This window comes from Micropterus dolomieu, linkage group LG04, assembly GCF_021292245.1.
Source record: "Micropterus dolomieu isolate WLL.071019.BEF.003 ecotype Adirondacks linkage group LG04, ASM2129224v1, whole genome shotgun sequence".
In the NCBI taxonomy this organism is placed as follows: Eukaryota; Metazoa; Chordata; class Actinopteri; order Centrarchiformes; family Centrarchidae; genus Micropterus; species Micropterus dolomieu.
Genome location: NC_060153.1, coordinates 30,679,443 through 30,695,834, shown reverse-complemented (window position 1 = coordinate 30,695,834; position 16,392 = coordinate 30,679,443). Strand labels below are relative to the sequence as shown.

The 16,392-nt window shown below is 41.2% G+C and overlaps 1 protein-coding gene across 3 annotated transcripts in view; it reads right to left on the bottom strand.

The window, feature by feature from the left end:
* Positions 1-4,310: 4,310 nt before the first annotated feature.
* Positions 4,311-16,392, bottom strand: part of mtmr7b (myotubularin related protein 7b) — a 16,952-nt gene continuing 4,870 nt past the window's right edge. Inside the window, exons 5-15 of one of the 3 annotated variants that reach the window (XM_046047770.1) lie at positions 14,700-14,828; positions 14,305-14,439; positions 14,054-14,186; positions 13,835-13,944; positions 12,799-12,924; positions 12,614-12,663; positions 10,539-10,739; positions 9,423-9,557; positions 9,041-9,167; positions 6,901-7,303; positions 4,311-4,354 (exon numbers count right to left, since the gene is read on the bottom strand). In XM_046047770.1, coding sequence (XP_045903726.1) covers positions 6,926-7,303; positions 9,041-9,167; positions 9,423-9,557; positions 10,539-10,739; positions 12,614-12,663; positions 12,799-12,924; positions 13,835-13,944; positions 14,054-14,186; positions 14,305-14,439; positions 14,700-14,828 — 1,524 coding nt within the window. In that variant the 3' untranslated portion in view covers positions 4,311-4,354; positions 6,901-6,925. Of the gene's footprint in view, positions 4,355-4,677; positions 7,304-8,988; positions 9,168-9,422; positions 9,558-10,538; positions 10,740-12,613; positions 12,664-12,798; positions 12,925-13,834; positions 13,945-14,053; positions 14,187-14,304; positions 14,440-14,699; positions 14,829-16,392 lie in introns of those variants that run through there. The other 2 variants (XM_046047769.1, XM_046047771.1) reach the window with 2 other exon arrangements.

The window sequence follows — 16,392 nt, the reverse complement described above, 5'->3', positions numbered from 1 at the left end:
AAAGTCAAACCATTCGTGTGCGCGTTCCGGCGTTTGATCCGCATTCATAAACCTATGGACACTTATTTCTACCTTGTGAGTAACTGTTGCTGCCATGACTGAGATCTATTTCAGCACCAGCCGTTATCAATTTATTTATATTTTATTTTTCTGCTATCAAAGCAATCTGGCCAGATATTATTGCTGGCGGGCCGGCGGAGTTACGCCTCGCTCTGGCAGGAAACTTTGGGAAGGCTTTGGAATATCTTCATCTCCAGCATGAACAAAATAAAACAAGTTTTGAATGAACAGCAGAAAGAGAAACCAGCAGTTAACTTGCAAAACGTTTAGAGAAAACGACCACAAGCAAGACATCTGTAGCGAAGATGGGGGTTTTGCTGCTACGTGAAGGGATACAACTTTCATGTGTCGAAGTGTTCAAAGATTTTTGATATGACCAATAATCCAAAATAAGTGTCAGTATTTGCAGATAAATTAGTATGCAGACAGCAACCTGGCCAGTTTGCTTGTTTCAGGACTTGTTTTCTCAGAGATGAAAGAAAATCTAAACTATATATTAGTAATACTCACCCAGGCAGCAGGGTTAATTGAGTATGAGCTTGACCTTTTAGTAATGATGATTTAGAACATCACAGTCTAGCTAAACTAACCTCTGTGTCTGTGGCGGATTTTTGTTACAGGGAGGAAACGACTATGAGATCTACTCTGACCCTCGGACCGTCGGCCATGAAGTCTCCTGTCCAGAGGAAACTCGGCAGCTTTGTCAGCAGCTTTTCCTCTCATGAGAGAGATCGCGTTACTGTGGGTTCCTGTACTTTTTACAAGACAGAGACATCTGATTAGAGGTCTTCTTCTTTTTGCCAAGATCTAACCTTGAGGTTTAATTACAAAGGTAATGAAGTTAACGCAGAAAGAACCAGTTTCATGGTGTTTTCGACAGTAATAAGGACATTGGGGGAAGAGTCGCTGACAAATGAGAGGACGGTTTTCTGGGTATTTTAGAGCAGACATGGCTTTAAATGTGTGATAATAAAAGTAGGTTTAAAAATGATTGGTTACATTTTTTTAATGGGATTCTGGTTTGTTGTTTTCACCATTACCTCATGGTTTACACAAAACCACCACAGTGATGACCAAATGTTGTCATCCGCAACATTTTTCCATTTGCAGACTAATGCAGCGTCGTTTTTGTGTATGTAATTCGGACCAATCATGTTTTTGATTGTGAAAACAAGATTCGGCAGGAAATCTGTTTGTTTATGAACTTGAACTTGCTTGGATGTGTCATTCCATGTACTGCATGTCAATCCCACCTGTTTCTAAATCAGCTTTTAACAAAACTGACCCGTAGTGATTTTGTTGTGTTCTGCGGTTTGAGGAAGCATCAAGGTCACATTCAATTCAGTTTTATTTATATAGCGCCAAATCAGCGCCAAACAGTTATCTCAGAGCGCTTTTCATAAAAGAGCAGGTCTAGACCGTACTCTGTGAAAAGGATGTCACTGTTAGTGTAACAGACAGACCTGAATGCTGCTTTTTTCTCCAAGAGCAAATGTGTCAGTCAAATGTTGTGGCCGGAGCTGTGACGTCTTTTTCTTTGGATTTTATATTAAAGTCTTCGCAGGGTTTAACTCTTGTATTTGTTCAGCAATGTTTACTGTCACTGCCCTGCTCTATCTGAACAAAGTGGAACCAATAATACTCAATAACAATATTGTACTGGCTGCGTGATATCAGATTTGTCTCCTAGATGTTAAAGTATACATGCTGAAAAGTATAATATGAGAACTTATAATAATAGTTAGAGAATAATAGTTATAAAGTAGAGCCCCACTGATACTGGATTTTGTGAGGCTAATATTGATGGGAGTTGATAATATATTTGCTTGGACACTAAATGCATTCAGTAACAGCATCTTTCAAAATTCACAAACCACCTTCTCACTCAAACGAAACTACCACCACAAGTCTGTCATATGTACACATTTACATACTCTCGTAAAAATTGTAACTTTGCAGTTTGCCATAATCTGTTGCATCTTAAAAATAAAAGTCTGTCAATTTCACTTGTATAGCGCCAAAGTTATCTCAATGCACTTTTCTTTTTTTTTTTTTTAATATAGAGCAGGTGTGGACCCTTCTCTTTGCGATATTATTTACAGAGACCCACCGTGAGCATGCTCTTGGTGACAGAGGCAAGAAAAACTCCCTTTTAGGAGGTAGCGATATCTTGAACAGGACCGTGACTCAGGGTGTGCGGCCATCAGAGAGAGAGAGAGAGAGAGAGAGCAGGGGGATCAGCCAACACAATATCTACACAGAAATACAAACAGTAAAAGTACTAGTGGTAAAGAAAATTAAGAATCAACTGACAATTATATGAAAATAATAATAGGACAACTAATAATAATTGTACTTACTCTGCATTCTTCAGCCTCATCCAGAAATTTGTTTCTGCACGGAGAGGGAAAGGTTATACCTGTAGACGCACAGTCTTTGTGAGCCCTTCCCCACATCCACAGGGATTCATTCCAATATCTCTGTATACACAGTCCCCCTCCTCCACCCTGTCCCGCGCCCCTGATCACCAGCCTCATGATCAGATGTCTGTCCTGGATGTGATTGAGTGCTGGATGTAAGGACATATGTATCTGCAGAAGATGGATCAGCCATGCAAAGATGATATTTTGCAGGTTGCAAGAGAGGACGTAAGGTGTGATGTGTATGAAAACTAAATACAGAAGACAGTGTTTAGCCCTGTATTTCTATTTCTGTGGCTATCCTGCACAAGAATGTAGCCTACAGTGGACGTGTAGTTTTGTATTGCATTGCTGGAATTACTTTAGTTTCATTTTGTTCACTTGGAATTACTCTATGCAAACAAATAAAGCCTACTGAAGCAGATAGCAGATGCAGCTCTGATGTTACTGTAAGGTAATACATTCTGTGCAATAAATAAAAAGACATTAGTGATGGTGATACATGCAATGATACCCGTTAAGTGTTTTTTATGTCATTGTGTCGTGATGCTTATGTCAGTTTTCTGGTACAGTTAACGTAACATTTTGGTTGCACTAGTCCATTTTTTTTTTTTTTATGTTAAATTAACTGTTGTGTGAACAAAAAAAGAAACGGTGTTGAAGCCAAATTGCTCCACAGCTTTCAATAGGCAAACAATTATTATTATACGTCACGAACAAATAAAACAGTAGGTAGTGTTCTAACAATTTTGGTATTGGAAGCAGCTTTTTTATGTTTTTCACGTCATGTTGAAGAATACGTCAGACCCAGTATTTAGCAGTTCTTTCCCTTTAACAGTTAATTTATTGATAGATCATTTACATCCATGGATACAGAAAACACACACACACACCACAGACTACAGTGACATCTACAAGTTAAGGAGAGGAGACTTTTCGCTCATTAGATTCAGTCAGTGTTGTCACACACAGCACACTGGGTGCTGTTCTTCACGTTCTTATATCTACATGTTGGCACAGCTGCCAGGGACATTGGATATTGTGTTTTTTACCCAATTTGATGCAACTGTATAAGACAAACTGCTCCATAGATTTAAACAGGGAAACTTCCAAATATCCCAAGTGAAAGAGGGCAAAATGGTTTCTTTTTCTTGATTTGGTTGTGAGAATGTCCAGTACATATATGATTTCCAAGACATGCAGTCCAAATCCATGGTTAAAAATTGGGCTACATGATAGTATTTTTGCTGAAATATTTGGTCACCATCTCTCTTCAGCCCCACTTCTGCCCATCACTGCTCAGCAGTGAACACACCAACTGTTAGTATACTGACCAAAATTATAAACGCAACCCTTTTGTTTTTGCCCTCATTCATCATGAGCTGAACTCAAAGATCTAAGACTTTCTCTATGTGCACAAAAGGCCTATTTCTCTTAAATACTGTTCACAAATCTGTCAAAATCTGTGTTAGTGAGCACTTCTCCTTTGCCGAGATAATCCACCCACCTCACAGGTGTGGCATATCAGACAGCATGGGGATTGCACAGGTGTGCCTTAGGCTGGCCACAATAAAAGGCCTTAGGCTGGCCACAATAAAAGGCCGTAGGCTGGCCACAATAAAAGGCCACTCCAAAATGTGCAGTTTCACTGTATTGGGGGGATCCAGGAGGGTCCGGAAACCAGTCAGTATCTGGCATGACCACCATTTGCCTCACGCAGTGCAACACATCTCCTTCGCATAGAGTTGATCAGGTTGTTGATTGCAGCCTGTGGAGTGTTGGTCCACTCCTCTTCAATGGCTGTGCGAAGTTGCCGTCAGGTGGAGACCCCGATGAGGACGACGAGCATGCAGATGAGCTTCCCTCAGACGGTGCTTTTGTGAACATAGAGAAAGTCTTAGATCTTCGAGTTCAGCACATGACGAATGTGGGCAAAAATAAAAGTGTTGCCGTTATAAATTTTGTTCAGTGTAGCTTAAAGATGCACTACTCAGTTAACATGTGTTTTAACATACTGTGCACCAATACTCTTAAGATGCTATACAACCAAACACTGTATATGCTTGTTAAAACATGGAATGCACTTACACAGAGCTGTACCTCTGGAGTGTGGAGAGACCATGAAACAATGTGTTGAATGTGTGAATGTAAAATGTTACAGAGCACCTGAAAAGGACACAAGCTATACATTCTGAAGTTCACATCAAAACATAGTTTATATAATGCAGGAAGTCTGCAGATCAAAATTCAGCTTTGTTCACTGACTATTCATCAACAATGGCTTCATTAGTGTCAGTTAAACAAAGTCTATATAATGACATCTGAAACTTTCTCATCTGAATGACTCAATTGGTCTGAGGAAAAATATTATCCTTGTAGAATGTTATACTGAAACATAACATAAAATAAATGGCTTTAAAATATATTGCACACAAATGGACAAAAGAAAATACTGTATTCCAACATTAATATTTCTGTTCACATTTTGTTCTTGCTGATTCCCATTCTTGGTAATGACCAGTAGTTCATAGTGCTTTAAGAAATCTCCATTTAGACTGTAAATCTGTGACGTATTTGCTTCCAGTTTCTAATCTGAACTGAGTTTATTTGAACTCTCAAAACTTAAATACTGACCCTTAGCGGCAAATGTTTGCTTTATGGAATGATATGATATTTTAGAGAAGTTAAAAACTTGACAACAGAAGACAAGGTTTCTTCTAAGTTCAAGTCATGAGGGACTGAGCAGATTTTGGACCCATCCACGCTACTCCGTTTTAGTTTACAAATGGAGAATTAAAACAAATACGATCTCCGTCCACACCAGCGTTTCCGCGGCGTTTTTTGAGTTGATCTCCATCTACATTAACACGACTGAAAACACACAGCTAGGACCCGTTCAGGTGAACTGGGCATGCGCATGTAAACATGAAGCAGATGGCGGTCGCTCTTTGGCCTCCCAGTGTTTATTCTACATAATTACACAAGATTTGACATTTTACCTAGCAGCAACTCTCCAGCTTGATCAGGCTGAAGACTGTCCACATCTAAAAACCCTCAAACACAACTCAATTAATTAGATCATGTCTGCTGCTTCCAGTGTGTCTAAAGTTAATGGTCCCATATTATGCTCATTTTCAGGTTCATGTTTTTATTTTGGGTTTCTACAAGAAAATATCTGCATGCTTTAATGTTGTTGCTTTAATGGCCCGCCTCCCTAAAAGCCCACTTTCTTCTGATTGGCCAACTTGTCGGAAGCTTTCAGAGGGTGCAGGAACTAGCTAGTTTGCTAAGTTAGCCATGCAGCTAGCCGTCCTATACTGACTGTCAGGACTGGAAGCTTGGTGCTTCGTTAGTAAAGGAGCTTTAGACTACCGGGAGCGGACAGAGTCAGCTGTTAACGGCAGCTACAGTTAGCAGTAGATAGCGGTTACTGCAGTGTTAGCAACAAGTAAAGCTAACTGTCCACCAGGAAACTCCATAAATCACTGAGTTGAGGCAGAACCAGAAAACATTTACCTTTCCTTCATAACCGTAAAAGCACTTTCTGCGTGACATACTGAACGACCTCCACTGGAGAGCTGGAGGAGGTGCCATGCTATGCAGATCCCTCTGTGATGTTATGAAGGGAGCCAAATTTAAACAGCGTGTTTGGATTGATATTTACTGAAAGACTGAGCAGGAGAAAAAGAGAAAGGTTTGGGGGTCTTTAGTCACACTGGGGACACATATTTAGGTTGAGAAGAGATGAAAAGGTGGATTTAGTATGATATCTGCTGGACCTACAAAGAAATACCTTGGGAGAAAAATAAATTATTACTAGTATCATAATGCATTCACACTGAAGGAAGACTGGAGGTAAATAAATAATGTTGGTAAATCTTCCATGATTTTGTATTTTTAGCTTTGCTTGAAGAGAAGAAGTGTTTGATGATAAATATGGAAAGCAGTTTAGTGAGTGTGTTTGATCTACTCTCTGTAAATGCAAGTGTTTCCTCAGATATTTTCACTGCCCTCTTCGAGCCTGCATCGTGCATTATTTCAGGCTGGATCCATGTATCATTTGTCCATCACACAGTAGTAATAGTGCATTCCTTAAACAAAATACAAATGACAGTAACTGAGCCCACCTAAAAACAGCATCCATGTATAAAAAACAAAAACAAACACTGCCTCTCTGGCCCTCTGCAAAAAAATAATAAGTCAAATTACTTTTTGCTTCTTCCAGTGCCTTTGTCAAAAAGGTGAACTGGTAAACAGCCAGTGAGGTTTCTCCCTTTAGACCAAAAAGGAATGAGACAAGCTGCAGTTATCTCCTAGAAAGCAAGAGACAACGTCCAACCAGCAGCCTCCCCTCCCCCTCCAGGTGTCTGAATAAATATTTTTGTAGATCTACTATAAGAACAATAATTTCCTCTTTCACCTCAGCAAGGGTTTCTTTTTTCCAGTCAGGCAGTAGTAAAGGCAGCCTCATCTATGTAGGGGTCCTTGCCGTTCTCTCCGCTGCTGGATGAGCGGCTGCTGAGGTCAGCCACGCCCGACTCTAGGTCGCTGCAGGTGGAGAAGTCGTCGGGGTTGTGACTCTTGGGATGAGAGTAAAGTCCTAGAGACAGGGTGAGAGTGGCGTCCTTGGTCTGAGCCTTCTGACTGACTGGTTCAGAGGAGTGTGCATCACCGTTGACCGATGCAGGGCTGGCGAATGGGTTTGTGTAAGTGCTGGGCGGGTCCGGCCCGCAGTGTCTCTGCCGCAGGTGGCTAATCATCCTCCTCCTCGGAACTTCGATCTTCTCCCACGTGATTGGTTTCCCTGTCAGGGCTGCTATCCTCTGCACAGAGGACAGATCAACAAGAAATACACTTCATTTGATCACCTGACTGGCTTTCCATTAATTTATCAGCAATAGGAAGAAACTCTCCTCTCACTATGAGCGGGTTAGGAGGTGGGAAATGGTTGAACTTCAGTTGGACACCAGTGATTAGAGACAGAACTCAGTCACTCTCACTGGGATTATCTGACATTTATCTGTTGTGTAAACTAAAATTCTCATTCAAACTTGACCTACGATGTTATGCTTTGGTGAAAAAGGCCAAAAATATTTGCACAATTTTATATTTATTTTCCCTATTTATCTGTACATATTTTCAGGCCTTGTGCTGCTGCAACGACCAAATTTCCCCTCTGGGGAACAATAAAAGTCATTAGCCAGATAATCAGTGCTGGAGTGTCTTTAAAGAGGTGGTATTGTGGTTTTTGGCTTTTCCCCTCTCCTTTAATGAGTTATATTTCTTTTTTGTGCATGTAACAGGTTCGCAAAGTTAAAAAGCCCAAAGTCCAGCCAAAAGGGAGTTCCCATCTCCCACAGAAAACTGATTGGCTAGTAGTCCTTTACTAGGAACTGCACATGTGCAACTCCCAACAAAGATCATTTAGAGACGAGATGTATCACTCCACAGCTAAAACAAAGCCTTCAACACAGGGTGAAAAGAGGAGCTGCAGTAATGTGCAGTATGACAAAAAATATGGTGTTTTTTGAAAATTAAACCATCTAAACCTGTTTTGGTACAACCCGTAAAAGTGAGCAGCATACCACTTCTTAAATTAAGACACACGAGACGGTGGACTTAAGTGTCGTGGTTTCGGTCTCTTCTAACTGCAGCGTTGTAAGTGTATATTGGCTTCCAAAATAACGAGACTTTCTACCATCAGCAGATGATGAGAGGTAGCCATTCAAAGAGACAAACAAAACAAACATAATCTATACACAAATACGTTATTTCCTAGCAGCACACCCGTGTCATTAGCTGGCCGCTAATGGCTGCCAACAGCTGTACAAATAGTAATTACCTAGATGTAATTCCAGTTCTATGAGTACGGGTTTCTCTATTGGTCTACCCTCAGGTAGGAACCCCCACCACACAGACTAGGACCAGTTAGCTTGGGGTTATAGGGTTCCACATATACACTCATAGAACTGGAGTTATATCCACGGAACCACTATTTCTATTTCTTACGCGCTTCCCCCCCCTCTACGTGTAGCACCTTATCACCACAGCAAATTCCTCCTATGTGTAAAACACTACTTGGCAATTAAGCTCCTTCTGATTCTGATATCTGAGATGCTGAGAGGTGATGGCCTTAGGCTAAAAGGAAGGGATGGATTTTACCAACCCCCTGTGGTGTAGATATACCCCCCTGGAAAAAAATCACATCCCTGCAAACAGTAGTAGTTGTTTAAAAAAAATAAAAAGTTAACAACTGAATTTGGAGAATTTCAGATGGGAACTGGAACATTCACGCACAAATCCTGTAGGATGAAGAAAATAAAGCGCCACAGGCCTGCTTCTCCGTTCAGAGCGCTAACTCGCAGTTCTTTTTTCAAGTGCTGCGTCTAAAGGGGAAAACATCTCATTTAAACTCCTCCTCAGAGAGATTCTCAGATTCATTTTGGAGCGAGGGATGCTGAATTGGGTGGTGGTGGTGTGGTAACGGGGGTGTCTGTGTGTTGTATGCCTTGTCTGGAGCCCGGTTGGTGGTGGTGGTGGACGGTTCCTCCTGGCGGTACCTCCTGGTGATTGGTGAGCTCCTTCTCCAGCTGCTGGGACTCCTCCCTCACGGCGCACAGGAAGTCGGCAGGTGACTGGCGAGGAGGCGTTAGTTTCTCCATGTGGTTATAGAGACCCTTCCACATTCTGAAGAAAAGGAGGGAGAGGGAGAAAATAAAGGAATTATAATGTTTGGGATGGGGGGGAAAAAAAGTATTGTGAGAAAATGTAAAAGTAGTCCTCAAAAATATTCGTGCCATGACCCTTTGACCAAACACAAATTTAAAGACAAATTTTAGCCATATGCACCACCGGAAATTTACCATACACGTCTGAACCAAGAACCGTCCAGCTTTCTGTGGCAGAATACAGTCACGTGGTGTCTTTGCTGCAGTGACTCACTTGAAGCAGTAGGGGGTGGTGTTGGGTCTCAGGACCCCCTGACTCTGGCTCAGATCGGCCTTGTACAGAGGGTTGGTGTACTCGGCTCTGTCCTTCCACAGCTGTGGCCACACCGAGTGACTCCGCTCACGAAACCTGAGGTCAAACAACACGCACACGCCAACGGCAGTGCAGTCAGCAACTTTATGATGCTGGAAGGACTAGCGCTGGTTTTCTAGGTATTCATTCTATAGCTTTTAACGGCTGTATGAATCACACGGCCCTCACTCGTCTGCCAAACTGAAATCATGGTACTGAATATCTTCTCAGTGTATTCACCATTACAAACACGCACGATGGATGGCTCAAGGTTCATAAAAATCCTTTTCAAATACACAGTTGGTTTATCGGGAGCTAACAGAGACATAAGATCCAATATTTTTACATGAATATATAATAAAAAAACCGTGAGGGTCAGCACCTTGTTAGCTCCTCTTTATCCTATTTGCCAAAATGAAAAGGATTTCAAAGCTACCGCAGTCATCCAGATCCATATGACAGAATTAATTCAGGTGTCTCTGACGCCAAATGGGCCACCAACATTCATGGATCATAAGGATGTTATTGTCCTGCGTTATTAAAAAAAAAAGAGTAACACAGAGCTGTTATCTGTATGTATTTCTACTTCAACTGCAGTGGAACAGGAAACGTTAGAGGTGAGGGCCGTAGATGTGATGCCTTGGCTTTTTATTGTTAGAAATTAACCGTGACAAACAAAAAAACAACAAAGTTAGCTGACGAGATAAACAATAAAATATGTGTCAAGAACTATAAAATTTAAATAAAACAGACAGATCTGTAAATATTTGACTCTGGAAAGGGATTTTAGACACATTATTTCCAGCCAGAGATAATAAATCTAAAATCCCTTTCCAGAGTCAATATGTCAAAAACATATAGCTGTAAAAAAAAAAACTTAATACATTCAATTTAACCTTATTCCATTTGGAATTAAAACTATGCTCCCTGTGCTTATTTCTGACAGTGGAACTACATAAGCAGCCAAACGCCTTTGACTCAACAGTCTCCTCAGACAATCCAGTGCTTACACACTGTGTGAGTTTGTCTCAGTCCTACCTCATATCTCTGCTTTCCTTCTGGCAGTTTCCCAGGAAGGTGCCATACTGACAGGAGTAGACGTGCGTGTGAATAGTGATGAGGAAGCGTTCATTGAACTCAAAGGCACATGGGAGCTGCTCGGACAGCTGCCACACACACTCCAGGAACTGATCAATGACAGGAGACACTTCTTTAGGATCTCCATCCAGGTGGCCATACCTACACGGGGACACAGCTCCATCTTAACTGTCCATCACACCGCTGCAAAAATCTAATTATATACATTTCTTTGTGCGATTAATACAATTTAGAAAGGACGTAGATACAGATAAAACATGTACATCGATTCTGAAGAGGTGAATAAGACACGTTCTGTGCTGCACAGTTCCTCCCACAAAAAAAAACAGGGAGGAGGGAAACAAAGAGCACAGAGAGAACTGCAAAATGCACAGAAATTTGTTTAAAAAAAATTACGTTCAAATGGCTTTTATCTCCAGTCTAAAATATATCTAGAGAAAAATTTTACTGTATCTGTGCTGAAAGGAAAATAACCTATTAGCAGTGGGCACAGTGTCAGAAATGTTAGGATTTGTTGCTTCTTCATTAAATGAATAATAGTATTATGAAGTCATTGCTTTGAGCTCTGCGATCTCTGAATGGATATTTCTCTTTACAACCTGCTATAATTTCATGAGTAATTCAACAAAGGTTTATAACTCTAACTAACAAGAGATCCGCTGTATTCAACTCAATTATGACTAGTTGCAATTGCAGTTTCAGATTTGTACATATTTACAGATTTGTCATAATTCTACTTTAATTCAAGACATCTACATGGTCCTTTGGAGACATCAGGTTTTAACTGGTCAGAATCTTAAACTTTACAGATATCCTAGTTACGTCAGAAGCTACAGAAAGTTGTGGGAAGCCGGGGTTCACATCGTTTTTTTCCCCCCCTGGAGCTGATGATGGAGTTGGCTAACAAGTGATCCATCTTGCCTCCTTCTCATCTCGAATTTTGGGAAGCAGGTGTATCATCTCTAGACTAAAATAAAAGCCTCTCGGCCCTAGCTGGAAATGATCATCATGTGAGGTCATTTTTGAAACATGAAATGGTACTATATCTAATATTTGCAGAGGAAGATGGTATGCACGTGGCTTTCAATCTTACTGGATCGGCCTGTTGTGTGTTGCTACCAGACCCACATCAGAAACATAACTGATCTTAAGACTCTTTGATATCCACATTTCTGAAGATATTAACCCATGTTTAAGTTCAGAAGTTCTTTTGTTAACCAGAAGGGAGTTTTGTGTGTGCATTTCTTTTAACAAGGCTGCATCGTAATCCAATTGTAATTGCCGTTAAAGTACGTCCGCTAAAGTGCTTGTTTTTGTCTCTGACAGGCTCAGATTGTTTTCACAAGTATGTGACAACACTGTGGAAGGGATCCCTACAGATACAGACCTTTTTTAAAAAGATTTAAAAGGTAAGATCTTTTTTGTTTAACCAGAAACAGGAGATATGTCGCTCTCGTCAAAGCCACCAGACTCCACTGATGTAAACGGTAATTTCACCTTGCAGAACGCTGGTCTACCGCTGCCCTGGCCGGTTAGTTTGTTTGTGTTACTTTGTTGTTTTTGTTTGTTTGTGTTAAGGTGTGGCTTTGGTGTTTCAAAGGGTTATAAACACCAAAGTTAGACATTATTACCTGTTAAGTAACAGGTTGAGGCAGCGGTGCACCAGATAGGTAAAATGACTATAATGTGAGCATTGATTGGTAAAACTGGAAATGTGGAACAACTGGCATCAATAGGTGGATGTAATAGGAATAACTAAACGCAGCAATGTGGTGATTATAACATGTTGTTGTTGTTGTTGTTGTACTGATGGAATGAGTGCTGTGGAACACATCACACTGCAAACCCATTCACACACCGGTATAAAAAAATTTGTTAATGTGGATTTATGCAATGCTTGCTGCACACCTGTAGAATATTAATTCTGAACTTTTTGCCTTACAAAATAAAATCCACCGAATGATTGTAATGACGTAGCTCTGCAGACACAGCTGGAGTTAGACACAGATCCTGACCTGTGGGAGAACTTGTGTCCAAAGGAAACCCAGTCTTTCTCTATCAGAACCTAGAAGAGAGGAGGGGGAGAGGTGAAAATAGGAAGGAGGTCAGGACAAAGACGAGAGGGAGCAGCAGTGTGATCAAATCAGAGACAAGAACTTAGAAGGTCTTAGAATAAGAGATTGTCAACACTGTGTGTTACCATGAATCCTTTGATGGTTCTGTAGAATGGGTCCAACAGTATACTGGCTACAGAGCAGGCCTGGGCCGTCCTGTCCCAGCCATCTGAACAGTGGACTAACACACTGATACCTTCATCAGCAACTGCCTGAAGGGGGGTCAAAAAATACGTCAGCTTGAATGTTCTCCAAAATGTTCTGCAAAACCCAGAACGTTAGTTTCTAATATTATGAGGAAGCATTTCACTGATCTGGGAAGTTATCACAGCGCCCCCCAATTTATATTTGAGAGCAACGATTGTGAGGTTCACACGACGGCATTCTTGTTACAGAGTAATCTACCAGACACATCTGATCAGCCCGTGTAGCGTCTTTGAAAATACAAGTTGAACCAGGTTCTAAATATTTTGCTGGTGGACCGTCTGTGGATTTTTGAGGTTGGGACCACAACTGTGTGCTGATGTCCAAACATGTGGCAGCAGAAGCAGCAGCAGCACAAAGCAGATGTTAATTAACACAATTTCCCTTTCCGGTGTCTTTTCTAAAGTTCTAAAGCATTTAACATACTGATCATATTCCCATTTGGGCCAATTTCCTGAATTTCCTTTGCAACAACTATTTTGATAATCAGTTATTTATGAAGCAAAAATGTCAAATATTCTCTGGTTCCAGCTTCTTAAATATTAAGCAGCTGCTTTTTATATAAATGCAAACTGAATATCTTTGAGTTTTGTACTGTTGATCACACAAACAAGCAATAAGAAAATTTCAGCTTTGTCTCTGGGAAATTTGTGATTTTTTATTATTTTTTGTGGACTAAACTATTAATAGATAAATCAAAAACAGTACGATACAGCGTAAGTTACGCTGCAGTACTTACTTCCTGCACTTATCTGTATAAGCCCTAGTTAGACGCTAACTGCTCTGCATAATAACAATAAAGTTCAATCTAACCTAATCTGCAAGAATATTTTCCATAGATATTTAATTATCCATTTTCAAATCTAAAAACGGCCCCGCAGTGTATTTCCGGCCCATTGCTGGAGAAGCAGAACACACCCTGGCTATGAAGACCCCGGCATCCAGTATGGCTTTAATGTGTTTGAGCCAGCCAGAGTTCTCCAGACCCCACAGGAAGTCAGTCATGGACGGAGATCTCATCTCGCCAACTGCATGGAAGAGAGAGAGAGAGGGAGTTTACACACGCGCACACACAGGAAAACAGCATAAGATGCTATCAGACGAAGTATATGTGATAACTTTTACAGCTTCTCTTACCGTCGATGATTTTCTGCTGGCTGTTCCTCATTACGTGAATGTTTTCGACACCAATGAACTGCAGCTTGATGTTGGTGTAGTGGTCCTCATTCTCATAGCCTTTACCTGCTGCTCGATTTGCCATGGCATTCAGCTGGACACACACACACACACACATATTACTGTAAATAAGAACATTATAGCTCATTGTTTATTTGTGTCAGTTACTGTGGCTATCCTTGGATGTGTGAGTGAGGACGTGTGTGTGTTACCTTGGGCCGGGTGTCCACCACATAGATGTAGTCACTACCTGGGTTGGACTTCATTATAGCCAGCAGCATCATCTCATCCTCCTGACAGCGTCCACTGAAGCCTGACAGTGGCTGACTACACCGACACACCGCTGCCTGCGTGACAATGAAACATCATCATCATCTCTTTACACATTTTTTACTACAGATTCTCTCTTTTTGCTTCAGTAAAAGTCAAAAAACGTCTGTGAAGGTTCTCAGTCATCCAGGTCATAGTTATCCAACGAAGGTTGAGGTCAAGGGCAACTGGACTTTCCACACTAAAGGACAAGTTAACTTATACTGATATACTTCCTCCTCTGTGTGTGTGTGTGTGTGTGTGTGTGTGTGTGTTCGCGCTTGTGTGTCACACTGACCAGTGTGTCCTGGTGGAAGTAGGACAGAACAGGAAATCGTCCTCTACTCCTGAACCTTGAGCTGCCCACGATGACGGCGGGTGTGGCCGACTTTGGAATAAACAGCTCTGATGGGTACGTATCACACACCTGGGAGAGGACACACACACACACACACACTTTAACATCAGTGACGCCAAGTTAGATACACATTAGTTTACAGTTGATGAAGCGGTTATTGTCCCATGTTCCTGTATGAGATGATTTCCTGCAGATGAGAGTAAAATCCAGTATAAGGATAAAGGATAAAGTTGTTAAAAATAGTGAAAAAGCAGAATATTGCCTGCCAAATGCATTAATAAAGTCTTTACTGTACATTCTTAGAATAGTCACTCTGATGTTTAATGTTTTTCCAACCTAATTTAATTCAGTTCAATTGAAATAAGTTTATTTATCCCTGCACGGCAATTCAGTCTGCCAGTCGTATCAAACAAGACAAAAACAACTACAATCAAATCAAACATTCAAAAGCCCCGTCAGTGACAACATAAAAGCATGTGGGCAGCAGAGCAAAGCAGCAAATACACAGGTCGCAGTGCACGGACCATAACTCAAGGAAATGAATAGATAATAAATAAATCAATAAATAACAGGTTTACAGGTGTAGTTGCCGCTGTCAGCAGTATTTAAAAGCCTGAAGGCTGTGTGTGCGACTTAATTCGGACTTGAGACTCGTCGTAGCATCTGCTGCGCGCAGCCACACTGCTGCTGAGCCATTCATCATAAACTTTGGCTTTAAAACTTCATTCAACAAGGCGCAAAACAAAGAAGCGCTGAACGCAAAATAGTAACATGTTTAGCACAGAATTGGCCATCTAACATTAGCTTGCTTCTTGCTTCAGCTACGACCTACGGGAGGTTTACTCCAACTGTTATGAAAAGATGAATGAGCGCTTGTTTACTGCCATCACGTTAATTATTACCGTTGGCTGCAAATAGGTTACTGGTTTATTGTTGATCATGTAACATTACAGTTTCATTTGGTTATAACTTTACACTGGTTTGAAAGTCTGGGGAATGTGTTGACTTACACAAGCTGTGCTCTGTAAGTGAAAAACAGGTTACAGTTACAGAATTCGCAGCCTGGATTGAACGCAGCAGGTGATACAACATTCATTATAACCACACGAGACTTGAGACTTGACTTGGACTCTAGCTCAGAGACTTGGACTCTAGCTCAGAGACTTGAGACTTGACTTGGACTCTAGCTCAGAGACTTGGACTCTAGCTCAGAGACTTGAGACTTGACTTGGACTCTAGCTCAGAGACTTGAGACTTGACTTGGACTCTAGCTCAGAGACTTGTGACTTGACTTGGACTCTAGCTCAGAGACTTGGACTCTAGCTCAGAGACTTGGACTCTAGCTCAGAGACTTGAGACATGACTTGGACTCTAGCTCAGAGACTTGGACTCTAGCTCAGAGACTTGAGACTTGACTTGGACTCTAGCTCAGAGACTTGGACTCTGGCTCAGAGACTTGAGACTTGACTTGGACTCTAGCTCAGAGACTTGGACTCTAGCTCAGAGACTTGGACTCTAGCTCAGAGACTTGGACTCTAGCTCAGAGACTTGTGACTTTACTTGGACTCTGGCTCAGAGACTTGTGACTTTACTTGGACTCTAGCTCAGAGACTTGTGACTTTACTTGGACTCT